The following is a 27,526-nucleotide window of genomic DNA, read 5'->3' on the forward strand; positions in this document are numbered from 1 at the left end:
TGCATGGGCCTTGGTGTTGGAATTCTATGTAAGTTTTAAAAAGGCCACATCATAAAAAGCTGTCGAAAAAGCAAATAATAGTAATAATAAAGATATATGGAACCAAGATGTTTTTAATATCTTCTCTAGTGTCTGCCAATATTTTACCTACCAGTGTAGTGTTACAATTCAGACATTTAAAATTATTTATAGTTAAAAAAAACTTGGTGAGCATAATGTCAGTTTTTCTGATTTCTCGCCTTGTTTTTCTTTTTGGTTAAGTAAGTTGGGGGGTTTGCCAGACAGCGATTTTAATTTTAACCTTTGTGTCAAAAGATCTTTCTGGGGCGCCTGAGTGGCTCAGTCGGTTAAGCGTCTGACTTTGACTCAGGTCACGATCTCGCGGTCCGTGAGTTCGAGCCCCGCGTCGGGCTCAGGACTGATGGCTCGGAGCCCGGAGCCTGCTTCCGATTCTGTGTCTCCCTCTTTCTCTGCCCCTCCCCCGTTCATGCTCTGTCTCTCTCTGTCTCAAAAATAAATAAACGTTAAAAAAAATTAAAAAAAAAAAGATCTTTCAAAAATTTATCAGTCTACATTAAGAGATTTTTTAGGGGCACCTGGGTGGCTCAGGTTAAGTGAATTGGTTAAGTGTTTGACTTTGGCTCAGGTCATGATCTCATGGTTCGTGGGTTCAAGCCCTGCATCAGGCTCTGCATTGACAGCACAGAGCCTGCTTGGGATTCTCTCTCTCCCTCCCTCTCTCTCTCTCTCTCTGCCCCTCCCCCACCCCCCCCAAAAATAAATAAACTTTTAAAAAAAGATATTTTTTAGTACAAATGTATACACAATGAATGCAGCTATATTCAGGAGGGGGGAAATCTAGTTCTCTGTACGGGGGGGAGAAACAGAAAAAAAAACAAAAACCAAAAAACACCAATATGTCAACAGTGATTATGCATAGTAAGTAGAATTATAAGTGTTTTTAAACTTCACTTTAATTTTCCAAATTTGCTTTATAGAGGGGCGCCTGGGTGGCGCAGTCGGTTAAGCGTCCGACTTCAGCCAGGTCACGATCTCGCGGTCCGGGAGTTCGAGCCCCGCGTCAGGCTCTGGGCTGATGGCTCAGAGCCTGGAGCCTGTTTCCGATTCTGTGTCTCCCTCTCTGTCTGCCCCTCCCCCGTTCATGCTCTGTCTCTCTCTGTCCCCAAAATAAATAAACGTTGAAAAAAAAAATTTGCTTTATAGAGAAAAGACTGCAGTCTTGAATGTAAGAAATAAACTACCCACTGTAAGAACTTGCTTTGTGCCAGGGGCCCTTGACCCTGGGGATACAAGTGAATGAAGTAGCCTCTGCCTTCCTGGCTGGCACTGTGGCAGGAGAGATTCTGCTAAACGCAGAAAATGCCCAACGGGGAGGATGAGTACTGGGGGCCAAGTGCACCGCACAGGAAAGGGGATGGACAGTGTGGGGGAAAGAGCTGTTTCATGTGAGGCTGTCTGCGCTCCTTGCATGCAACTTAAGATTACTTTTTCATGCCCCAGAGTCATAATTTTACAGTGATCAAAAGAGAAGGTATAGGAATGCGCTTTGAAAGTAATTTGACCTGAGAGCAGACTTGGAAATTGTAGACTGACTGTTTGATTGATTGATTTTTTTTAATGAAAACCCTGACATGAGTTGTTGTCATTTTTCCTCTGTCACTTTTCACTAAAAATGTAAGACTTGGGTGGGGGGCGGGGGGTGAGGTTAGTTGTATTCATTCGTTCATTCATTCATTCGTTCATTCATCAAGTTTTATGTTATGTTATTTTTAAGATTATTTATTTATTTTGAGAGGTGGGGAGGGGCAGGGAGAGAGAGAATCCCAAGTAGTCTCCGCACTGTTAGTGTGGGGCCCCGCGCAGGGCTCCAACTCACCAACCACGAGATCATGACCTGACCGGAAATCAAGAGTCAGACGTTTAACTAAGCCACCGAGGCGCCCCTGTTCAACAAGTTTTATTAAGTACACAACACGTGCTACATATCACAGTGTCATAGGGGACTGTTAACTGATTAAAATATATTCCCCCTTGTTATGATGAGCACTGGGTGCTATATATAAGTGATGACTTGGTAAATTCTACACCTGAAACCAATTTTATCAAATTTGTTAACTAACTAGAATTTAATTCAAACCTTAAAATATATTCCCAAATATCAAGGACAATATATATTTCCATTCATTTAGAATTTCTGTCTATTTTCTTTCATCAGTTTATTTTCTCAGTTTTTAAATAATTTTTTAAACACCTAAGCATTAAAATTTTTTTAATTTCCATTTCCTTTTTCCTCCTGAGAACAGAAGGAATCCCCCTGCTGCCATGTGTTAACAGTTTGTGAGGCTTCCACAAGGGAGCTTCTCAGACTTGCGTGTGCACTGGATCCCCGGGCAGCTCGTTGAAATGCAGGTTCTGATTCAGCAGCCGCTGGGTGGGGTGGGGACTATGAGTCTGCACGTCTAATACTCCCCCAGATTCCTCAGGTGCCAGACGGAAATGACAACACCTAAAGTGCAAGGTGGCTCTGAGGTAGCGTGTGGAGGGGCCCAGCGCAGGGAGGCGCGTGGAGGCCACTCTCTGGATAAATGCTTCCATCCCTCTGCCCCTCCGGCGCAGGGCTGGCCACGTTCGTCCTTGTGCTTCAACAGTGGACAGCACTGTGCTTGATGCACGGTAGGAGCCCATTAGTATTTGCGGATCAAGCACGGAATGAATCTTTAAAAACATGTCTGACAAATCCCATTATCTTTTTTTTTTTATTTTTTTTCAACGTTTATTTATTTTTTGGGGGACAGAGAGAGACAGAGCATGAACGGGGGAGGGGCAGAGAGAGAGGGAGACACAGAATCGGAAACAGGCTCCAGGCTCTGAGCTGTCAGCCCAGAGCCTGACGCGGGGCTCGAACCCACGGACCGCGAGATCGTGACCTGGCTGAAGTCGGACACTTAACCGACTGCGCCACCCAGGCGCCCCTCATTATCTTTTTTTTAACGAACTGATGTTGAAGATAATTTTAAGGATACTTTTTAATGATAAGATAATGACCCACATGCCATCCTTTTCACACAGATATTTATTGAGATGACCTCATTCCTCCTAACATCTTTTACATTCTTGCAATGCGGGCACATAATATTTCCATTTTGCAGTAGGTTATAAATGTCTTTTTTTAACATTGTGTTCACAGTTACACTTTTTATGACTGCTTAATATGAGTAGTATTGATGTTCCACCGTTTATTAAGCTATTTCCTAATATCACTTAGGATGTTTTTTATTTTTAATTTTCACTACTTTAGAGAGACATACAACTGATTGAGACCATTTGATGTAGTTAGTCCCCCTCTACTGTGCTTATTTGACATATACTTTATTTCCCCTGTGCTTAATTTACTTGAATATTTTTCTATGATTTAGAAGGTAATTTTAAGCTTTGAACATTACACGCCATTATCTCAAAGCATTACAGGAATAGCCTTAAAAATGAATATATAGGTATTATCTAATCAAAGAGTATTACTTTTTTGGTTTCTTTTATTTAAATGATAAGAATTGTACTTTCCCCCGTCTAGGTATTCTTTTCTAAGTTAATTCAATCTGAATTTTGGTATCTGTGTTCCTTTACTCTTGTACGTTAAAGCAATCGCCCCATTTAGTTAAGTTTCTCAACATCCTCCCCGCTTTTATCCTCACATACTCTTTAAAAAGTAACTAATAACCACACGTGTAAGGATGAGACTTTATGAACTGAGAAATAAAGGCTTATCATGAAAGCATGCTTACGCTAAAGATCGTTTATATTGTATTTACCATAAATGAGTTAATTAAATACTATAGTTGGCAAGTTTGTAGCCTAAACTTAGAATTCTTCTTTACATTTTAAAAATACTCCTACAGCACTTTTAAAATAGATGTGCGTGTTAAAAAATTACGGCGCGTCTTTATTTCCCTCTGCGATAAAAACATAAGTGTTTCCTTTCTCCGCAGCTTAAAGTGAGTAGAAAGAATCTTCTTAATGTCTGCAAACTTATATTCAAAATTAGCAGAAGTGAGAAGAATGACTCTCTGATTGAAAATGACAGCATTCTGGGTGAGTATCACTCAGCACCACCACCGAGTGAATGTCGCACTTGAGTGTGAATGAGAAGTTTGGGGAGCAAAGTTCTCACTAATGGTGGCTAGAGTATCTTTATTTTCTACTAATTCCAGAAGTGATGCGATGTCTATTGTTGCTCTGTCCGTCTCTGTGTTTTCCACATTCCTTTGAACGTATCCTCGTTAGCTATTTGTTTTAAATGTCTGTATTAACATCATGTGACTATCAAGTGTTGCCTATTTAAAAATTCATCTCCTGGTCTTGGATTGACTGTCAGACAAAATACACTTAGTGGCATTTAACAATTGAAATTTTTGGTCTTTTGATGTAGTAGAAATGACAAAAACTTGGAAGACAAACTGGAAGACAGGTGTTGTAGGCATTTGACATCAAAGTGTCTCAAATGTGTTTCAAATATGTAGGTAGAGAAATTTTATTGCCCTGTAGCTAGCTACATAATGTTTAAATAGCTAATAATGTTTAAATCTTAAACATTAAATAATTAAGATGCTTCAATAGTTATCTAAATAGAAATCTTTTATGAATTAGTATTGCTGATCGAAGGGAAGGCAGCGGAGTTCTTTTTTTTGCAACATAGGATAAATGACCTCTTTTTTTGACCTCAGCAGACAGTTTTTGAGAGAGACAGAGACGGAATGTGAGTGGGTTAGGGGCAGAGAGAGAGGGGGACACAGAATCCGAAGCAGGTTCCAGGCTCCGAGCTGTCAGCACAGAGCCTGATGCGGGGCCCGAACTCATGAGCTGTGAGATCATGACCTGAGCCCAAGTCAGATGCTCAACCGACTGAGCCACCCAGGTGCCCCAAGAACATGTTCTTATTTATATATTAATTATCCCATCCTTTTGCTGTCCCTGTTATTACAGAGATTTGTCTTTGCTACACGTAAGCTTTCCTATTTACACCACATGAGTAACCCTTAACAAGCATCTGTATGTAGGTTCTCACTAACATTTTAGAAATTATGTTTGGTGTTCACATGCGAGTGCTTTAAAATGTCTCTCTCCAGCTGTTATACATTTGTCATAATTCATCTTCTTGACAGAATCATTATTGGAGGTCCTGAGAAATGAAGACCTGCACACTAACACTGAAGCTTTTTTATACTGTATGGGGGCTATCAAATTCATTTCTGGAAACCCAGGATTTCTCGATGAAATGATCAGCAAAGGTGCTGTGGAAATACTGGTGAATTTGATAAAGCAAATCAATGAGAACACCAGGAAATGTGGCACATGTCTGCCTAACTCAGGCCACTTGTTAGTCCAAGTGAGTATTTTACTTGAAAAGGTTATATGTGTAAAATTAGTTTTTATGTTACCTAACACTAGTTACCTGCCAGGTGTAACAGGTAACGAGGGGGCTGTTACCTAGTCAGGTGGGGGTGCCTGGCCTTGGGGTTCAAGAACAGCAGCCACTGCTCCACCTCTGCCCCCGTGTGTGCCCATTTTCCCTGGAAAGGCCACTCCATGGCTTTTCACCAAACAGCTCTCTGTGTGGCTTTGAAATCCATTTCCGCTACCCTGCAGAGAAAGTAGGCCTGAGACAATAAAAAGTAGCCTCTCTCTGCAAAACAATTGCATGCTATTACCAGAATTTTAACATGCAGAGTTTTAACTTTTAGAGCTTCAAAGACTGAAGATTGTTCATGGTAGCTAATGTCACGGATCTCGTACCTCCAGTAAAAAGCAGAAGTTAACAATACTGGGGTGCGGAGATGACCCACAGGCCTGAGACTATAAGCATGAAGGTTAGCAAAACTAGATCTGTTTAACATGACCAGGGGCAAGAAAAAAGAGATTTGGTCCGTGTTAGTTTCATTACTTCTTTTGTGGCAGATTAAATTTCATAGTTAAATTATTTTCATTGGAGCTGCTTCAGCTCTCATGTTCATTTTTAGATGAGATTTTACTTTTTAATAGGATTTGTATATCAGATAATAGCATCTTCGATGTAATACTTCATGAGATTTGAAATGTGCCTGCCAATTAATGAGGATTGATTGAGCACTCAGGGTGCTGGCAGCTTTGGGGAAAGTGTGTTAAAAATTAGATTTGAGCCCTGCCTTAAAGATGCTTAAAGTGTTTGTGATGATCATTAATTTTGGACTTTGTGGTCTGTCTCCATTTTGAAAAAAGATTATGAAAACCCCTTTTAGTCGTGAATGATTCAGAATTATATGGGATGAGCCATCTTTTGTCTAGGGAGGCTTAGAAACATTATTTTCTTACTGCCAGTGTTATTGAGTTATTCAAAAGTTTTCCTCAATGAAAATAATTACTTTGGTTATATAATTATTATATTTCCTTATTAAAATGCAAAAAAAGTATAAGGAAGAGTGTAAAATTGCCTGAAATATTTTTACCCTGAGATAATACACCTCCAGCATTTTAGCAAACATTTTCCCATGCATTTTATGTATATATACTTACATATGCATAATTTTATATAATTCTTACGTTTTTATCATGAACCATCTTGTTTTTAATAGCTATTCTCACTTATTTTCCCTTATTTTCCATTACCCTCTTCCTTCCTCATTTCTCCTGTTCCAACCAGTTATTGTCCACACTGATGTGCTCAGTACCTTTTAATGCAATCATAGGTTTTCAAAAATGGGATATTCTATGCACTTCTCTGTTCTCATTTAACAATACATTGTAAGAACCCCTTGGAGACTTATTTTGCTTTTTTTTTAATGACTGCACAATATTCTGTGATAAGGATGTACCTCAGATTCTGAACTGGCCTCCTTTTGGGATATTCACTCTTTTTAATTTTTATGCAATGGCTTTTAGAATTCTTGTCTGATTAAAAAATCTCTTTCCAGCCCATTTATATACACATATATAAATATATATGTAAATATACTATACTATAATATATGTTGTAATATACAACAAAATAAAATATATGCAAATTTATATGTTTATTTATATTTATATTTATTTATATATTTATATACTTATATATGTTAAAATATATGCTATATAGAAGTAGGATCAGTTGGTATAAAGGAACATTGACCGTTTTTCAAAATATTTATGTATTTATTTTGAGGAGGGGGAGGGGCAGAAAGGAGGGAGAGAGACAATCCCAAGCAGGCTCCAGGCTGTTAGCGCAGAGCCTGATGTGGGGCTGGAACTCACAAACTGTGAGATCACGACCTGAGCCAAAATCAGTAGTCGGACACTTAACCAAATGAGCCACCCAGGTGTCCCAAGGAGCACTGAGTATTATTGTAACCTGGATCGCCAGTCCCGAACTAGGACCAGTGTATACCAGTAAGTACAGTGTAATCCCCATGTTCCCCTCCTTTCCCTTCCACCTACACTCAGCATCCTTAGGTTCACTAGGTTAGATGTCTTTTTCCCTTCCTGGCATCCATGCACCCCGCTAGGTGGTGTAACAAGGGGCGCTCTAGTAACTTCTTCCTCTCTGCCTGCCACTGCTCACCAGGCACTGTCATTGTCCCCAGATCCCTCCTCTGACCCTTTCTAGGATCTGGCATAGCCAGGGCTTACATGCCTGAGGTTTCTCCCTGGAGCACAATCCAGCAGGAGAAAGTGCCACCACCTGAGAATGCACTCCTGCGATGGTCACCAGGCCCCATTTGCACCATCTATACAGTGTCACTCTGTGTGTGTGTGTGTGTGTGTGTGTGTGTGTGTGTGTGTGTTTACAGATCTGGGAAGAAGGAGAACTTCTTCTTCCTGAACTAGACATTCCCTCATATTTAATTAAAAGGAAGAAAAGCTGTTGTGTATCATACAGTTGATAAAATGTGAGCAACATGACTTCATTATAGGAGCAGATAAAAATCTCTACTCCTGTGAATGTGTAACACTGACTGGCTGTTCACTAGCCGGCAAATTCAACCAAACAGATTCAACCAAACAGATCTGGCCATGCACAGAACTGTTTGTTCATACTAGTTTTCAGAACTTGGTAACTCTAGCTCATGAGACATTTTTAAAAAGCAACTTTGTTCAATAGAAAAAAATAAGTTGATTACAGTGGCTGTACCAATAAAATGTCTGTAAGCCAGAGAGAACCTGGCAAGACCAAAACGACAAGGGTAGGTAACTGTGACTACAAGGGTAGTCACAGTTGTGACTTCCTCTTTTCTATGACTTTCAACCCGGAGAACCTCAGTAGCTTCAGCACACTTTCTGGGCACCTCCTGTTATAGAACTATACGTTCTAGCATGTGGCCCAAATGCTGGAGTCATTCCGTTTCCCCAAAGCTGCCCTCTTGGGCACCCAGAAGCTGGAGCCTGAAGCTTGTGTAGGATTTGGGAAACTGGCACAAAGGGAATGGGATAGGGTGTGTTTGGGGAATGCCAAGCAGGTAGGCTTGTACAGAGCCGAGAGGTTCTGTGAGGTTCAGAGGCCACGGCCCTGAGTCTCGAACATCAGGCTATCGAGTGTGGACTTGGAGGAGTCGCTGGAGGTGGGGGGCATGGGGAGGAGAAGGGGAGATCAGAGTGGCAGAAAGACGAACATGCACGAGACAATAAATTGGAAAAGACCAAGAAGCTGACAAGCGATGGGAGGGGACTGTGTCAGTCGCACAGACTGGTTGGAGGGCAGAGCTCTCACACACAGCAGCCCCAGTTACGAGGCATTGCTGCAGTTATTAGGGTCGGGGCAGATTATAATAGAGCTAAAGGGAAGAGGTCAAGGAGTGGGTGTGGAAGGAAGACTCCTCCACAGCATCTGGGCTAAAGCTGCTTACAGGAAAACACGAAGTTCTGAGATCTTGAAGGTTTTCTTTATGTTGTTTCTCACCTGTATATATATATGGAGAGGGAGAGGGGTATATATATATATATATATATATATATATATATATGTTTATGTTCACTGTGTGGCTGAAATCAAGAGACACTGATTTCACAAGTGTTGCTCTGTGCCAGGCGTGTTCTGGGTGGGGTAAGGAACACAGTTGCCAGTAGGGGCCTACCGTCTGGAGATACCCCGTGTCCGGATAATAGTATTCTGATGCCACGTTCTTCTACCATGGAAATCATGGTATTTGCACACGTTCAATGCTGCATTCAGTTCTGCCTACCATATACTTAATAGCATTTTGAGAGGGTGACTGTAGCTGCTCAGAGGAACCGAGGCATCGCTGCCTGTGTGCCAAGTACAAGTATTAATACAGAACTGGAGATACGACTTTGTAAAATGGCAGGAGTAAAGAAGTTTAAACTGTGTATGTTTACTGAATTCTAGAATGCTAGGATTTCAGGAGAGCCCCCCAAAAGTTGGAAAAAGACAAATATAGGCCAGACAAAAGGCAAGGCCCCCTAAATGCCAGTAGTAAATTGTATCGCCCAAGGAGGTGACAGACAGAAATAGGGATTTGTCAATGTTGGTCTTGAATGAATTATCAGGAGGTGTTAGGTTCATGTCTGACTTCTAAAGCCTAGCATTTGGGAAGGTATAACATGGGAGTGGAGGTAGACTGCTAGAATCACCTCCATCATAAAGTTTGTTATGGTTTCCATCATACCCCCTTCCTAGGGAATGGGGAAGAGTCTTCTATATATGTCATAATCACAACCAAGCTCTGATTGCCCTGGTGTCTTGTCTGTCCTCTTGCGTTTTGAGAACATCATGTACACAGCTGCTTTACTGTAATTGAAGAAATCTCAAGGTATCACATTTATAGTTAGGTAATTTATAGGTATATAATGTAACTATTTTTTAACCTTTTTTTTTAAAGTTTATTTATTTATTTTGAGAGAGAGAGAACACAAGCCAGGGAGGGGCAGAGAGAGAGGGAGAGAGAAAATCCCAAGAAGGCTCCACACTGTCAGTGCAGAGCCCGACCAGGGCTGGATCTCACCAACTGTGAGACCATGACCTGAACCAAAACCAAAGGTCAGTTGCTTAATGGACTGAGCCACCCAGGAGCCCCTATAATGTAACTGTTAAAACTCAGATTGTCTTGAACTAACATTCCTACTTTTTCTTACTCCTTTGTATTTCCACCCTTTCTGCTTTACAGCTTGACCCATTTGATTTTGAGTTTAATCCATAGAGAAATACATTCTTTCCCTGCTTCAGATACAACATTTTTTACTGTTTTGTGACATCCAGATAATTTGCTTCCTTCCCTTCTTCTCACGTCCGCTCACTTCTCTGGCCTCGAAGCCTTCAAGTGTCACCCCAGAGGGTCCTTCACACCCTAGTCGCCTCCCTCCTTTGCCCAGTGCATCTCCTGAGTTATCTTCTTCCTTTTTCTCAGAGAAAATTTCTTAGTAATGTTAGTCCTCATGGCCCTCGTCATTCCCTGCTCCATTCCTTCACTTTGGCTTGCGTTTGGGAGAAGGAAAGTGAATTAAACCAAGAGAGATGACTCAGACATTTTGAGCCCGGATGGTTCAGAAAATGATACTATCATCATTAGAAATTAGAGAGTTATACAAGGAACTCATTTGGTGAGAGAAGGAAATTAATTACGTAATTAGTCTTAACTGAAAATTTTAAAGTGCCAGCAGAATAGCCAAGTGGGGCTGTCCAGTAAGCGACTGCAGTTATGAATGGGTGCTTAGCAGAGAAAGTAAAGCTGAGAAAACAGATTTAGGGCCGTCTGCATGGAGGTGATAGTTGAAGTCAAGAAAGACCAAGGGGAGGGGTGACTGGGTGGCTCAGTCGGTTAAGCGGCCGACTTCGGCTCAGGTCATGATCTCACGGTCCGTGAGTTCGAGCCCCACGTCGGGCTCTGTGCTGACAGGTCAGAGCCTGGAGCCTGTTTCAGATTCTGTGTCTCCCTCTCTCTGACCCTCCCCCGTTCATGCTGTCTCTCTCTGTCTCAAAAATAAATAAACGTTAAAATAAATAAATAAAAAAAAAATAAAAAAGAAAGACCAAGGGGAGAGTATAGAAAGTTAGTAGAGGAGGTCAGAGAACAGATTCTATAAAATGGCCACATTTATGGAATGGGGGAAGAAAAGAGAAAATGCAGAGGCCCGGAAACTAAGAAAGGACCATGTACAGGAGAGTAGAGATCTTAAAAGCACGGACTGGGTTGGTCAGCTCCGGGAAATGCTGTGGAGAGCACCCACGGGAAGAGGGCACGTGTTCTTCGTGTGGAGAAGTTGGAGTAGGTGGGTGCGATGGAGTCATGCTCCAGTGCTCCGTGCTGTCTTGGAAGCTTGTAGGAGTTCTTTATCCCTGTTTTTTTTTGTTTTTGTTTTTGTTTTTTGTTTTTTTTTTAATGAAAAGGTGTTTTGATGTGATTGATTTTTTAAAAAAAAGTCTAAGCCCCAGAGTAGACTCCCTGCTTTGAGTCATTGGAGTTCACTGCTGTATTCTGTGTGTGGCCCTCCTCCACCCCGTCTTCAAAAGCCTGAAGGTCCATTTGGCTTTGTACCCAGCGCTGGGACAGGACTGTCTAGTGAAGAGAGCACATGCCTGAGCTGGCCTTTCGTCTCTGACCCTAGCAGCGCTTCTCAGCCTCTGAGCCCCGCTTTCCTCGTGTTTAAAGGAGCAGCGTAACGTGTAGTTGGGAAAATTAATGAGCTAATCAAAGCACTAGAATAGGATACGGCACATAGTTGGTACTCAGCAGAAATTTATTAAATAAAATAAAATCAGAGTTTCCAAAACCTGAAGTTTTAATTGAATAGCAATTTCTTCTGGTGAGAAAAAAAAAATTAATCACAAGAAATTAAGATGATAGAAGTAGATTTCAAATCTTGGATCTTTTTATGTTCTTCCGTCTTTGACAAGCTCTGTGGAGAACCGTGCTGAATAGAAACTAAAATCTGGAAGGGGGTGCTATATTGGCAACGTAGGATTCTGGGTACTTGACGGACCCCAAATTCTCAGAGTCAACTATTCTCTGCTTCAAGGATTTAGGGAATTTAAGTGATGCCTTTGACTGAAGGCTGGAGATTCAGTGAAGCGGTGATTTACATTATGTTAGTGATTAACAACTGTACCTGTAAATCTTGCTTGGGGTCCTTTAAATCTCGTGTTAGTTATATTTAGTCATTTTAAGATGTATTTAGGTAGTTAATTATTATGAGTATGCACACTTAACTAGGAAAGTATGTCAACTCCCTTTCTGTGGCTTACCCTGCCTATGGGAAATCTACCTCTCAGGCCATAAAATCAGAACCAAGGCAATAACTTCCACCTGATGGAACCTTGTTCTGGTTATTGGAGGAAATAAACTGCATACCTATAAAAGGAGAGCAAATATTCCCATGCTTATATTTCTTAAATTCTTATAATTTTCTTGGAGATTTGATGATTAAGCAGAAATATTTTTAAAGCATCTTTTTTAAAGGTTTTGTTTGAGTAGGAAGAGGCAAATGAGGTCATTTATTTTCTTATTGTTTTAATTGAGGCATATAATTTACGATCCAATGAAATGCTCAGATCTTATATGTTTGATGAGTTTTTTTATATATGATTTCTTGTCAAATTGGCTTCCATACAACACCCAGTGCTCATCCCAACAAGTGCCCTCCTTAATGCCCATCACCCACTTTCCCCTCTACCCCACCCCCCATCAACCCTTAATTTATTCTCTGTTTTTAAGAGTCTCTTATGGTTTGCCTCCTTCCCTTTCTGTTTATAACTTTTTCCCCTTCCCCTCCCCCAATGTTTGATGAGTCAAAAGCATACAGAGGGGTGGGAGGGAGGGGAGGGTGGGTGATGGGTATTGAGGAGGGCACCTTTTGGGATGAGCACTGGGTGTTGTATGGAAACCAGTTTGACAATAAACTTCATATATTGAAAAAAAGAAAAGCATGCAGCCATGTAATCCACACCCCTGTCAAAATTCAGAAGATTTCTATCACCTCAGAAATTATCCCCCACTGCTTCCCAGTTAATTCCCATTCTCCTACCCACAAAGGGAACCATTTTTCTGATGTCTTTCACCATAGATGAGCTCTGCCTATTCTAGAATTTAACAAAAATGGAATATATGGTGTGTGCTTTTTTTGTGTCTGGCTTGTTTTCTTTAACTTTTATTTCGAACCAAATGTAGGTTCACAAGATGTTGCAAAAATAGTACAGAGGAGTCCTGTGTACCCCTCACCCAGCTTCTCCCAGTGGTGACATTTTACATAACTATCGTACATTATGAAAACCAGGAAATTGAATTGTATAGTACAGTTAACTAGAGTACTATTTCTGGCTCAATTTGCTTATCAGTATATTGTTTTTGAGATGAAATGAAACTTTTTTTGTCACAATCTTTGGTATTGGCCACTAGGCTTGCTAATTTTGTAATGATGTATTTGTTAGTGGAGAGGGGACCAGCATTTGCTACTTAGGAGGCTTCTTTCCTATAAGGAATACCCAGTATAACTAAAAAAACCTAATCAGCCAACTGGCATGGGGGGGTGGCAGTCATAGCCCTGGCCCTTCCTCTTCACTTCTCCTCCCTTTCTTGGGAAAGACCTATGAATAGGTAACTCTTGCTTACCTCAGATTCTCCAGGGACAGCATATCTAAAGATTTGGGGAGGGGTGCCTGGGTGGCTCAGTCGGTTAAGCATCCGACTTCGGCTCAGGTCATGATCTCATGGCTTGTGAGTTTGAGCCCCACATCGGGCTCTGCACTGACAACTCAGAGCCTGGAGCCTGCTTCAGATTCTGTGTCTCCCTCTCTCTGCCCCTCCCTGACTCATATTCTGTCTCTCTGTCTCTAAAAATAAATAAACATTAAAAAAATAAATAAAACAAGTAAAAAGATTTGAGGAGACTCAGAGACTCCAGACATGTAATGTAGCGTCTTGGGTTTAAACCTAGAAATAAGAGAAAAACTAAGGCAGATGGGGATGGGGAGAAAGTTATCATCATGGTTGGAACTTATAATTTATAGGTGAGGCAGACATACATTCTCAACCTGAATCCCTGAATTAGACCATCACAAGCTGTATCTGCCTCAGAAGGGGCAGAGGAGAGCATCCTGTGCTCCCTAGTCAGGAAGTAAGGGATGGAGACGGGTCGGGAGTATTATGCTAGAGAGTATCTCTTCACAAGGAAGGAACATCAAGAGTGGGAAATAAATATTCCTATGCCTACTGTTTCTGGGAAGAAACATTTACTTCTTTAAAAAAAATTTTTTTTAATGTTTACTTATTTTTGAGAGAAAGACAAAGAGCTTCAGTGGGGAAGGGGCAGAGAGAGAGGAAGACACAGAATCCAAAGCAGGCTTCAGGCTGTAACCTGTCAGCACAGAGTCCGACCTGGGGCTCGAACCCACGGGCTGTGAGATCATGACCTGAGACTAAGTCTGTCACTTAATCAACTGAGCTACCCAGGCACCCCTAAAAAAATTTTTTTTTAATGATGATTTACTTTTGAGACAGAAAGACAGAGTGGGAGTGAGTGAGGGGCAGAGAGAGGGAGACACAGAATCCCAAGCAGGCTCCGGGCACTGAGCTGTCAGCACAGAGCCTGACGAGGGGCTCAAACCCACAAACCGTGAGATCATAACCTGAACCGAAGTCCAGTACTTAACCAACTGAGCCACCCAGGCATCTGACATTTGCTTCTTAATTACTGTCATATCTGCTCAGCCTCATCTCTTCATTGTAGACATATCAGTTCTGGCAATAAAGAAATGTCACTAACTTCAACATGTAATTAGGAAAATTGGTGTTATTACTTGGTAGTTCTTGGTATTACATTATCTTTTTCCGATTCATTTTCCTCATTTTACCATATTGACATACTACATAGTTTATACAACATTCAAAACTTCAAGTATGCTGATACATGTAATAGCTGCAACTAGCAGAATCAGCTACCTCCTCATTTTACCAAAGTAACTGACATAGAGACAGTGAATGGAGAAACAATCACGAACACAGGCGAGTGTTAGTCTCTGAGCAAGGCATTGGGTGTTTGAGGAGGACGGAACCACTTCCTGCTGAAGTAGGACACCCATGATAGGAATGTGCCAAGTGGGCTCCATAGCCAGGCACCAAGCATTATCAAGGATTATGAATTATTATCACTTTCATGTGCATATATCTTAACTCCAATAAAACGCTTAGGAATTTGGGTGCTGGTGGTTTCATGTGTAGGTGGCATCATTGATTTCTCTCATCTCAGCCAGAACTGTATTAATCATATATGAGACAATATGAAACTTCTTGGGTTACCACAGAGGCTCTGGGTTAGGCATATATTGTGGTCGCAATTGGGCACAAATCCAAAAAATGAGTGTGCTTTTATTAATAGAGGGAGATGGTTTTGCTGAGGTTGGAAAATGGTGTGGCTCTGGCTCTTAAATCATTTTACACTGTCTGTGGTCTCTGGCGGCTGTGTTTATTCTTTCACATCATCAGCGGGAAGTGAACCATTTTGCAGTTGGCAGTTAAGTCGAGATAAAGCTCGAGGGATTTTGGTTATGGATATTCCAGGTGATTGAGAAATAAAATGAATGCTTTTAGAGATAGCCAAAAGGGGAGGGGGAGACAACAAACAAGGAGTCAGAGCTTAGGATGTTCACCTACCTGGTAGCAGCCGGTGGGCTTTCTGAGCCTCAGTTTTCTCATCTGAAAAGTGGGGCTCATAATACGTTTCCTGTCTGCCTTAGGGGGCTGGTGTAGGGAGCAAATGAGATCACGTTCGCAGGATAGATTTAAAAACCATAAAGTAAGCTGCTCAAATTCTTTCCATGATAGCATTCAATATAGAAAAATAACTAAAACTGAATCTTGATGCCGATTTTGGTAGAGGAAACATAATAATTTTCAAATTAATGGTGCAGTCTTCAGTTGTGTTGTGTTCAAACCCGTTTCTTTGAAACCTGGTTTTTTTGAAATAGGGAAAAGTGTTTCTCCAAGGAACAATACCATGATTGATGGTGAAGTTCCAGGGCCAGCCAAAAAGCCTGTTGAACTTCTGCTGCACCGTAATGGGAGTTCTGTGGTGGACTGTGATCTGCAAGCCCTTCTGCTCTGGAGCAGTCCTCAGGGTGGAATGCCTTCTAGGGCAGAGGCTGATTAGTCCCCTGGGGGCTGAGGATTCTGATGGACGAAGGTCCAAAGGGAAGAGAGAAGGCTGTCCTCTCTGGAAATGCACAGTGCGTGGAGGCTCAAGTCAACCAAACAGCCCACCCTGCCATGTGCCCCCCTGCCCCTTGCCCCTGCAGGAGAGGCTGCAGGAATGAGGCCCCAGCTGCTGGGCCTATGCTGTCATTCTTTTAAATATTTTTTTTAATGTTTATTCATTTTTGAGAGAGAGAGACAGAGTGTAAGTAGGGGAGGGGCAGAGAGAGAGAGACACACACAGAATCCAAAGCAGGCTCCAGGCTCTGAGCTGTCAGCACAGAGCCTGACATGGGGCTCGAACCCATGAACCGTGAGATCATGACCTGAGCCGAAGTCTGAGCCACCCAGGTGCCCTGTGCTGTCATTCTTAAATCCTGTGATGTAAATCAGGAAGGCTTCATATTTTAAGACAATGATTTCTTGTGTTTGCTGAAGTATTTCAATTAATAGTTGAGAACATAATTTGAAATTGATAATTAAGTGCCTATAATGAAAAAGTGCCTATTTGAAAAAAATAGGTGCTTTTGAATTCTAATTTTACTGTACTAAAATGCTGTTTATAAATTATAAAAGCTTCATGAATCATCTCATCACTTCTCCATGTAATCTTTCCCTTTAAAATGCGTCTCCCATGGGGCACCTGGGTGGCTCAGTTGGTTAGGCGTCCAGCTTCGGCTCAGGTCATGATCTCACAGTCTGTGAGTTCGAGCCCCATGTTGGGCTCTGTGCTGACAGCTGAAAGCCTGGAGCCTGCTTCGGATTCTGTGTCTCCCCCTCTCTCTGCCCCTCCCCCACTCATGCTCTGTCTCTCTCTGTCTCAAAACTAAATAAACATTTTTAAAAAATTAAAAAAATAAAATAAAATGCATCTCCCAGTGTTGACTACACAGTGAGAACGTTCAGTGCTAGACAGGACAGCTTTGCCAAAGCCATCAGGCGTTTTCTTGGAGATTCTGATGGAGGGTGAGGCCCAGTACCTCTTATGAACAAGAAATTTGGGGAAACTGGAGAGAAGAAGCTGCCTCAGAAAAAAATGAGCACCATAAAGTTGTAGAGTGTAGCTCTGTCATTTTTCAGGAGTAAATTAGTAACATATACCAAAAATGTGGGCGATGCCTCAGACATCACCTAACCACTACTAATAAGCAAGGACGACTAAATTCTTATTAATCATCTTGGGAGATGGTCAGTTCTATGTTCTTCTCCTTTTTCTTCTTCCCACTGCTTGCCTCGCTGCCCCCATGCAGTTGCACGGTTAGGAGACAGGAAAAAAAAGAATCGAAACTCATGTTCTTTGGTTTGCTATTTCTTTGTGAGGTGACACCTGGGAACTGCTCCTTTAGAAGCTCAACAGGCATCTATGTAACCATGTCACTTGCGCTTCTTTTTTGTGTCCCAAAATAAAACAGAAAAGTACATAACTAGGGTTAGGAACAATATAAATTACAGTGGAAAGTTAAGAGATGGATACACTTCCACGAGCATAAAGCTTGGATTTTGGTGAACTCCTGTTTTAGGGACAGGCCCATTGGGTGGGCTTTCCAGGGGGGGATGGAAAACTCATTAGTGATTTCTGCAAATATATCTCTGTTAAAAGTTGGAGCAAGGCTGAGAGTTAAGTGGGTTGACTAGAAATTTGCCTTTACTGTCACGGCAGTATTTAACTAGACTCTCCTCCCACTGATCTTTTACATTTTTCCCAGAAACAGCCCCTTGTCTGTGCTCGGTGGTCAGCCCCACCCCCACCCAGCAGTGAGATTGGTGGCTCCCTGCCAGCCTCTCAAAATGGGGGGCCTGCATTGCTTCCTCCCCCTGGTGACCTCCTCCTGATCTGCAGCCCTCAGGGCTTTGAGCTCTGGTTTACCACCAGGCCTCTGTTAATCCCCTGCACTTTTTTGCCAGAGTCTTCTTAAAGGGGAAGGTCCTCCTTTTCTGCTCCCTTGTCCCTTCAGCTCCTTGTCCTCCTTTTCTTCTTTCTCCTCATCTCCTTTTTATCCCCTTCTTCTGTGCTTCATCCTGCCAGCTTTTTGTGGGCTTTTTATTTACTATCTTCATAGTAGAAAGAAGAATAAGAAACCATTTGTATACAAAGGAGCTCACAGTGGGAGAGAGGGTTCATGAAACCGTGGCTTTGCTTCTGTGCTGGGCATGGTACAGGCACGAACAGGATGGTCTGTTAGCCTAGAGGAGATAGTGACCAGGTGCCGAAAAGTCTGCACAGAAAAGTTTTCCACAGAAAAGTAACCCTGAGCTGGTCCAGGGGATGGGCAGGCTGGAGAAGAAGTGGGAAAGGGATCGAAGAGGCCATTCTGGACTTGTCAAAGGATGTGAGTGTGGTGCAGCATTTGAAAAGAGGAAGGGGGACAAGAGGTGAGCTTGGAGGCGTGAACTACACTGTGAAGAGTGAGCACCCTTAAGATATGCATTGTGCCTGATAGGCCAGCAGAAGTCAGAGGAGGCCTTTGAACAGGGAAGGTTAGAGTTTGAGATGCTTCCTGTGGCCACAGGGAGTCATGTGGAGAGATGAACAAGGCAGGGGAGAGGCTGGAACGAGCCTGTTGAGAGGTCTGTAGAGTTTGGGAAGGAGGTGACACAGGCTTAAATGGAACCAGCAATCCCGGTGATGGAAAGAAGAGGAAGAACAGGTGACCCTTAGGTGTGAAGGGGGAAGAGTTTAGCGCCTAGAAAGGAGCTGCTATAATCAATAAGATGGAATAGAGAATGCACAGAGAACTGGGCCCCCTCCAGGAAGTCCGTTTTTCTTTCATCCGTTATTTTTTATTCCTCTGCTCCTTTAAAATCACCTTAGAATCGACTTAAGAGATATTGTCTGATTAATTCGTGACTTTCTGATATCCTAACCTTTCTATTTATCCCCGTCTTTCCTTTATAGGTATTCACCCATTCAGTCATTCCATCCACAAATGTTTATTGAGGACCCACTGTGTGCCAGGCACTGGCTTTGGGCATAGGGGCACAATGATGAAAAGACCGTGCATAGGCCCTCACTAAAGCTTCGAGTATAGAGGAGTGGACAGACAATAAAACATAATACTAAATAACCTAACATTAAACAGCTTGTGGGGGGGTGTAAGGTAGGAGATGAAGTTTGAGGGGTTGGTGAGAGTCAGATCATACAGGGCCTTGCAGACCATGGTCTGAAGATGGAATCTTATCCCAGGAGAAGTGGACAAAAAGCTAGTAGGGCTTGTGGTGACAGAAAGCAGAAAGACATGGTTCTGGGATGTCACTGAGGTTGGGGCTTGAACAACCAGGCTGACGGTAGTGGCATAGATTGAGGTGTTACTGTGTATTTTTCAAGTATGTGGCTCATGTTGCACTTCAGTTATTCTACCAGCATCACAGCTGACACACCTGGCAATACTTGGTGTCAATTCTCACTCAGCTCTGCACACTCCCCACAATGTGACACATTGCAGTACATGGAGAGGCCATGTCACATGTAAACGGGTGCCTCCACTCTTGACTTGGGCCATTGAATCAAAGCTGCGTTTGGGAGTAGAAGAACCTTGAGCTGTTTTAACTTTTTCTAATGAGGTAAGAGAAATGGTCGAGAGAGGGAAAAACTGAGGCCGAAACAAGAAAATAAAAGCTCCTAAGAAAACTGTTCCTTTTGCTGACAGCAGAGGCTGGATGTGGGGAACAAGAGGATGGCAGTAGATCGAGGTGCCCAATCCGTGAAGCCTTAGGGACCAGGGAAGAGGACCTGTTTCTGTGCATGATGATTAGAATGCATGTTCCCTGGCGTCTGATGGCCTGGCTTCAGGTCAGGATTCACATGGGCATCTGAGCTCTTTGGACTCTGAGTTGGGAAAGCTTGTGAGTCATTCCTCGGGTTGATGTAAACAGCGGTGCTTGAGTGAGTGCCTGGGCTGTCTCTGGAGAAGGAGAACAGATAGAGCCAGGGTCTGATGATGAGAATTTTCCATTTTATGGTGGTGATGGCCTGGAAAGCCTAGAATGATTTATTAGCCTTCACACAAGACCATTCCTTAGCTTAGGAGACTAGATTGTATAGAGCCACAGTGAAGCGGAATGCTCAAGTGGTTTGTTTTCCCCTCCAATGTTTTGGATGCTGAAGCTTTCAGGGAATACTTTACTGAATTGCTGTGTAATTGAATTGACTTCAAAAGGCTTGGACACATTTACTTGAAGCATTATTTTTATTTTCTCTGATTTCAAGGTAGTTATATATTAACAAAATCTTTTTGTTGCTGTTGTTACAAAGGAAAACTAATCAAAGATATGTACCTTAATAATTGTTTTTAAAGTTTATTTATGACTATAATGAAGCCTTATATTTACATAATGCTTTACAATGCACAAAAACATTGTCCCATGTTTCCATTTTATACACACAACCACCCCAAGAGGTGAGCAGGGATTGGAACCCCTTTTCACAGATGAAAGGATGGGGAAGTTGTGCAATGAGTGGGTGCCTCAGTCACATAACTAGAAAGAGATTTGGGACTTGAGTCTCTACCATTTGACTCTAAGGACAGTATCTCTCTTCTGTATTTTGGGTGTGAAGTCCCACAAAAAATGTGGGAATGGGACACACGATGTTTGGACTCCTGTTTGGTGATGGGCATTGGTAATGCCCTTCACACATCTTGTCTCATTGAATCCTCACAACTCTAGGGCAATTATCACCATCCCCACTTTATTGATGAGAAAAATGTTCCCCAGAAGGTTCACAAACTAACCAGAGCTAGTGAGTGGTGGGGCTGGGATTTGACCAGGAATCCAAATCCTGAGCTGACTCTTCTTAACCAAGAGCCTGTCTGTACTGTTCCATGAGGAAAGATCACACTGCATCAAAATCCTAGAGGAGAACACAGGCAGCAACTTCTTTGATCTTGGTCACAGCATCTTCTTACTAGACACATCACCAAAATCAAGGGAAAATGAAAGCAAACATTATGGGGACCTCGTTAAGATACAAAGCTTCTGCACAGTGAAAGAAACAATCAACAAAACTAAAAGGCAGCCTAAGGAATAGGAGGAGATGTTTGCAAACAACATATCTGATAATGGGTTCATATCCACAATCTATAAAAAAGTATCAAAGTCAACACCCAAAAGACAAACAACCCAGTTAAGAAATGAGCAGAAGCCCTGAACAGACACTTTTCAAAGAAGACGTCCAGATGGCTAACAGACACATGAAAAGATGCTCAAGATCACTCATAATCCGGGAAATACAAATCAAAACCTTGATGAGATACCACCTCACACCTGTCAGAATGGCTAAAATTAACACAAGACACAATAGGTATTGGCGAGGATGTGGAGAAAGGGGAACTCTCTTGCACTATCGGTGGGAATGCAAACTGGAGCAGCCACTCTGGAAGACATTATGGAACTTCCTCAAAAAACTAAAAATAGAACTACTCTATGACCCAGCATTTGTACTATTAGGTATTTACCCAAAGAATACAAAAATACAGATTTGAAGGGGTACATGCACCCCAGTGTTTACAGCAGCATTTTCAACCGTAGCCAAACTGTGGAGAGAGCCCAAATGTTCACTGACTGATGAACGGATAAAGAAGATGTGGCATATATATACAATGGAATATTAGCCATAAAAAAGAATGAAATCTTGCCATTTGCAATGACGTGGATGGAGCTAGAATGTATTATGCTAAGCAAAATAAGTTAATCAGAGAAAGACAAATTCCACATGATTTTACTCATGTGTGAAATTTAAGAAACAAAACAGGTAAACATATGGGAAGGGGGGGAGAGAAGAAGGGGAAACCACCAGAGACTCTTAATGATAGAGAACAAACTGAGGGTTGGTGGAGGATTGTGGGAGATGGGCTAGATGGGTGATGGGTATTAAGGAGGACACTTGTTATGATGAGCACTGGGTGTTGTATGTAAGTGAAAAAGCACTGAATTCTACTTCTGAAACCAATATTACACTGTATATTAACTAAAAATTAAATTGAAAAGGAGAGACTTAAAAAATAAACATATTAGGTAACAGCAGCATTAATTTTACTAAACTTTACTAAACTGGATTTACTAAATTATTCTCTTCTTCACTTTTACACAAAGATAGCTCTCCTAAACATTTTTTGTAAAATAAGACGAATATGCAAGAAATAAATGTCTCTTGGAAGAGAATGAAACTAACAGTCTTAAATATCCTTTGGTCACAGCAATATTTGATGCCACTCTTAAGACTATGGACTGAGGGGCACCTGGGTGGTTCAGTCAGTTGAGAGTCCGACTTTGCCTCAGGTCATGATCTCGCGGTCTGTGAGTTCAAGTCCCGCGTCGGGCTCTGTGCTGACAGCTCAGAGCCTGGAGTCTGATTTGGATTCTGTGTCTCCCTCTCTCTCTGCCCCTCCCCCACTCATGCTCTGTCTCTGTCTCAGAAATAAATAAACATTAAAAAAAAAGACTATGGACTGAGAGGTTTCTTTTTTTAATATTTTTCAAAAAGTTTATTTGTTTTGAGAGAGAGTGTGCATGCACATGTGTGCATGTGAGTGGGGGAGGGGCAGAGAGAGAGAGACAAAGAATCCCAAGCAGTCTCCCCACTGCTAGTGGGGTCCAATACAGGGCTCAAAATCACACTGTGGGATCATGACCTGAGTGGGAATCAGACATTTAACCGACTGAACCACCCAGATGCCCCTGGAAATGAGATTTCTAATCTGTGGAACTGATGTCGCATGTCTCAGTGTGAAGTGGAAGTCTTATTATGGACAGCTAACAAACCCGGATGATGATCTATTTAACCCTAGGGTTTTGGTATAATAATTGCTTATTAACATGAATTTCTCATTCTTCACCTTTGAACCAAAGTAGGCTCTCTTTGTATCCATTTTTTTTTTTTCATGCTACTTGTCCTTAGGCCCATGTTCTCTAGTAGGAGATGCTTAAAAGGGGCTTGGTTTTGCTACTGATTTAATGAAGCTTGTAGGATGAATCGTGTTGTACTGATTAGTATTGCTGTATTTTCCAATTAAAAACAAAATGGCGCAAATGTGCTTTTATCCCAGATGACTGCTACACTGAGAAACTTGGTTGATTCACCACCAGCAAGAAGTAAGTTGCTAAGCATCAGTGCCCTCCCCCAGCTCTGCGCGGTGATGGGACAGTACATGGCTGACAAGGATGTCTGCACCAATATTGCCAGAATATTCAGGTAGGTGGACTAGGAAAACAAAGCAGCCTTACACAAATGCTAAGGCTTAAATTTGGGGGGGTATCTTTAATATTCGCGTGTGTGTGGCTGGCAAGGAATCCTATTTTGCTTCTTACTTCACCTAAAAAAAAAAAAAAGTAAATCTAATGGCCTAAGTTCAAAAAAAATGATTTAAACTGATGACTCCATTTCATATGGTTTTCTAATGCGATTCTAAATTCATCCATTGTAAGTCACCTTAGTTCTTTGGTGAGTCAGGAGTTATCCTAGGGTTTTTACACAAACAAAAATTCCTCTTAGCTTATTGGAGATAAATAGCTATATCACAAAACATGGTAAACTTTCTAGTACACTTGGAAATGGTACTTAAGGGTTTTAACTCAAAAAGGGGAACGTTGCTTACAAAGTCTCATCTGACCTGATTTGTAAGAGAAGGTTATTTTATTTCAGTTGTTTGACTGAACTTTGGCTCACACATTCACTAATCATGTTGACACTTCACTCCAGGAGTGATGACCATCTGAATCCAGGTTGCTTTAAAGCAAGATGTTTAATTTCAGAACAGTCTTTAAATTATTATATTTCCTCCCTCACTGCTCCTTGAGCCAATGTTTTAACATAATTATCCTTCTCAAGAGACCTGGGCATTTCTTGAACTTCACTGTAATTGTTTAGCAAAATAGAAAATTTCCCGAACACTGAATTGGTAATTGACCACAGTATGAGGATGAGTCCAGATTTGATTTTCAGCACTGTGCTTTCCTGCCTGGATACTTAATTTGGGGTACTTATCACTCTCATTTTGAAGCACTGTAAAATCATAAATTTTGTGTTTATACATGGTGGCATGTAGGGATCCAATTTTCATTTTTTTTCCACGTGGATAGTCGGTTGTCCCAGCACTTTTTATTGAACATGGCATTTTGTTTTTGCACTGATTCTAAATGCCTAGTTAGTTAAACACAAGCAAGGTTCCTTATACTTGTAGGTCTGTTTCTAGGCACTTTGTTCGGTCCGTCCTCAGACCAGTACCACACAGTTTCCAGTGTTATAGATTTAAGTCTTGCTATAAGGTAAGATGAGTCCTTTGCCTCTTTTCTCCTTTAAGGTCCAAATTCTTCCCTCTTTCTCATGAGTTGGAGAATCAGCTAAGGTCTGGGATGGGAACTTCAGCATTTTTCATAGAACAGCACTGAGTATGTAGAGCAATTGGGATGCAAGAGTGGAGAATTGACACCTTTATGATACTGAATCTTCCACCAATAAACATTTATGATGTCTTCTTTTATATTTTTCCATAAAATTTTATTATTTTCTCCAAAAAGATTTTGCACATCTTTTGTCAGATTTATTTCTTCATGGCTTTTGCTGCAATTATGAATGCAATCTCTAAACATATTTTTAAGGGGACTAAGAGGTACAAACTTCTACTTATAAAATAAATAAGTCATGGGGAAGAAAATACAGCATAGGGAATACAGTCAGTAATATTGTAATAACTTTGTGTGGTGACAGATGGTGACTACACTTATCATAGTGAATATGTTATAATGTATGGAATTGTCAAATCACTGTGTTGGAGACCCGAAACTAATGTAATAGCATGTGCTGACTATAAAATATATATATAAAATATTTCCTAATAGGCTGTTGCTGGTGTACATAAATAGTATTTAATTTTTGCTTATTAATTTTAATCCAGGAATCTTAATGAAATTTACATCTAAGCATTAGTCTATAGATTGTCTTGGATTTTGTATGCAATTTGTCTGCAAATAAGGATAGTTTCGGGTTTTTTTCCCCATCATTACAACTCTTCCCTGCTGTCCCCACCTCTTTCTAATTGTATCACTCAGGATGTCCCATACAAAGTTGTAAGAATGTTGGACCTGCTGCCTTTCTCCTGCAGAGAAATATTTGAAAGAAAATATTTGAAAGAAATACTTCTGTGGTTTTACCAGTTAAAAATAATATTTACTGCAGGTTTTTGTAGATACCCTTCAGAAGGTTAAGGAACAATTTTCTTGCACTAATGGATGTTAGATTTTCTTGAATGCTTACCTAGTATCTATTTTGATTATGTAGATTTTCTTTTCTAAATTCATTAGTATAGTAGATTACAGATTAATAGGTTGTCTGACGTTAAGCTGCTATACATTGCTAGGTTGAATTGACTAATATCTTGTTTAGGATTTTTCATCTATGCGTTAGATGAAACTTGTACTTTTCCTTTTGCATTGTCCTTGTTTGGTTTTAGTGGCAAGTTTATACCAGCCTCATAAAATGAGTTGGGAAGTGTTCCCACTTTTTCTCTATTATCGAAGAATTCCTGAAAATTGAACTTATCTGTTTCTTGAAAAGTTTGTAGGACTTGCTTGGAAAGTTATTTTATCCTGGTGTGTGTGTAAGATTTGTGTGTATCATTGACCACAGATTCACTTTCTTTAGTGGCTATATATCCAGGCATATTTCCTCTTGGGTTAGTTTCAAAAAGTTATGTTTTTATAGGAATCTATAAAAATCTATAGCACTACTAGGAATTTACCCAAGGGATACCGGAGTGCTGATGCATCGGGCACATGTACCCCAATGTTTATAGCAGCACTTTGAACAATAGCCAAATTATGGAAAGAGCCTAAATATTCATCAACTGATGAATGGATAAAGAAGATGTGGTTTATATATACAATGGAATATTGGCAGTGAGAAAGAATGAAATCCTGCCATTTTGCAGCAACATGGTTGGAACTGGAGGGTATTATGCTAAGTGAAATAAGTTAAGCAGAGAAAGATAGATATCATATGTTTTCACTCATGTGTGGGTCTTGAGAAACTTAACAGAAGACCATGGGGGAAGGGAAGGGGAAAAAATAGTTACAAACAGAGAGAGAGGGAGGCAAACCATAAGAGACTCTTAAATACAGAGAACAAATTGAAGATTGATGGGGATGGGGGAGAGGGGAAAGTGGGCGATGGGCTTTGAGGTGGGCACTTGTTGGCATGAGTACTGGGTGTTGTATGAAAGCCAATTTCACAATAAACTATATTTAAAAAAAAAATTAAGTAACCCTATTTGTATTTGAGCTTTCTGGAAACCAAACCAAACCAAAACAAAAAAAACCAAAGTTTATTTTTATTTTCCCATTTGGCATTTCTGCAGCAAACTTACTTCTTACCATGACTGCTGTGCAGCCTTGGCCAACTGTTCCAGATGTTATGCCTTGTTTTTGAAAGTGATAAACAAATACCAGAAGAAACAGGTCAGTTCTTCATGTATTTAATTCTTCAGTTTGTCTTTGCATTGGGGTATTTGTATAAGCCCGTGTTAAATGACCTTATGTTTTGAACGTACAGGTTTCTATCAGAAGCTTCCATTTGATGTGTAATGGGCAGCCCCAGGAGTCAGAGTTATCTGTAGGAGTTGGGGAGAGACTAGTTGGAGGGAGAAATGGCTACCATGGGATGTTGATGCGGTAGGATCCCTGGTTTAGGGAAGAGGATGGGTGCACAGTGTTGTTGCTGCCAGTGATCCCTGGACACTTAGACGAGAGTCATCCTGGGGTGGGATGGGGGTTATTTACAGGCCCAGTCCCAGGCTTGCTGAGTGGATGGGAAGGGGCCTGGCCATCCACACTTGACTGAGAACCACGGGGACTTCTGATGCAAAGCACAGTTTGGGATCCCCTGCACGGGTATACTCTAAAGATTCTTCTAGACTGGAAATTCTCTAATTCTTTGACACTTTAGTATTTAGAAAATGAATCATTCCAAACAAAGGTAAATATTAGAAAGAAAACAGAGGCGCCTGGGTGACTTAGTTGTTGAGCGTCTGGTTCTTGATTTCATTGCAGGTCATGATCTCACAATTCGTCAGATCGAGCTCTGCATCAGGCTCTGTGCTAGCAGCCCAGAGCCTGCTTGGAATTCTCTCCCCTCTCCCTGCCCCTCCCCTGCTTACTCTCTCTCACTCTGTCTCTCAAAATAAATAAATGAACGTTTAAAAAAGTTTTAGAAAGAAAATAATTTGGTTTTAATGAATTGGGTAACAGTAATAGAGCTATTTAAAAAAGGGAAGATGTCACAAATGACTCCACCTTAATATAATCATAATAGTACAGACATTAAGTTTTATTATGAGTCTTTGAATATTCATTAAATGCAGTTTATTCAG

At 41.2% G+C, this 27,526-nt stretch overlaps 1 protein-coding gene across 6 annotated transcripts in view; it reads left to right on the forward strand.

Moving 5' to 3' along the window:
* ARMC2 (armadillo repeat containing 2) overlaps positions 1-27,526 on the forward strand; it is a 128,881-nt gene that overhangs the window by 50,884 nt on the left and 50,471 nt on the right. For all 6 annotated transcript variants that reach the window (XM_045058609.1, XM_003986437.6, XM_045058611.1 and 3 more), the window contains 4 exons: positions 4,008-4,110; positions 5,181-5,404; positions 23,210-23,355; positions 26,516-26,615. In XM_045058609.1, the coding sequence (XP_044914544.1) occupies positions 4,008-4,110; positions 5,181-5,404; positions 23,210-23,355; positions 26,516-26,615 (573 nt within the window). The remainder of the gene's footprint in view (positions 1-4,007; positions 4,111-5,180; positions 5,405-23,209; positions 23,356-26,515; positions 26,616-27,526) is intronic.

This window comes from Felis catus, chromosome B2, assembly GCF_018350175.1.
Source record: "Felis catus isolate Fca126 chromosome B2, F.catus_Fca126_mat1.0, whole genome shotgun sequence".
Classification (NCBI taxonomy): domain Eukaryota; kingdom Metazoa; phylum Chordata; class Mammalia; order Carnivora; family Felidae; genus Felis; species Felis catus.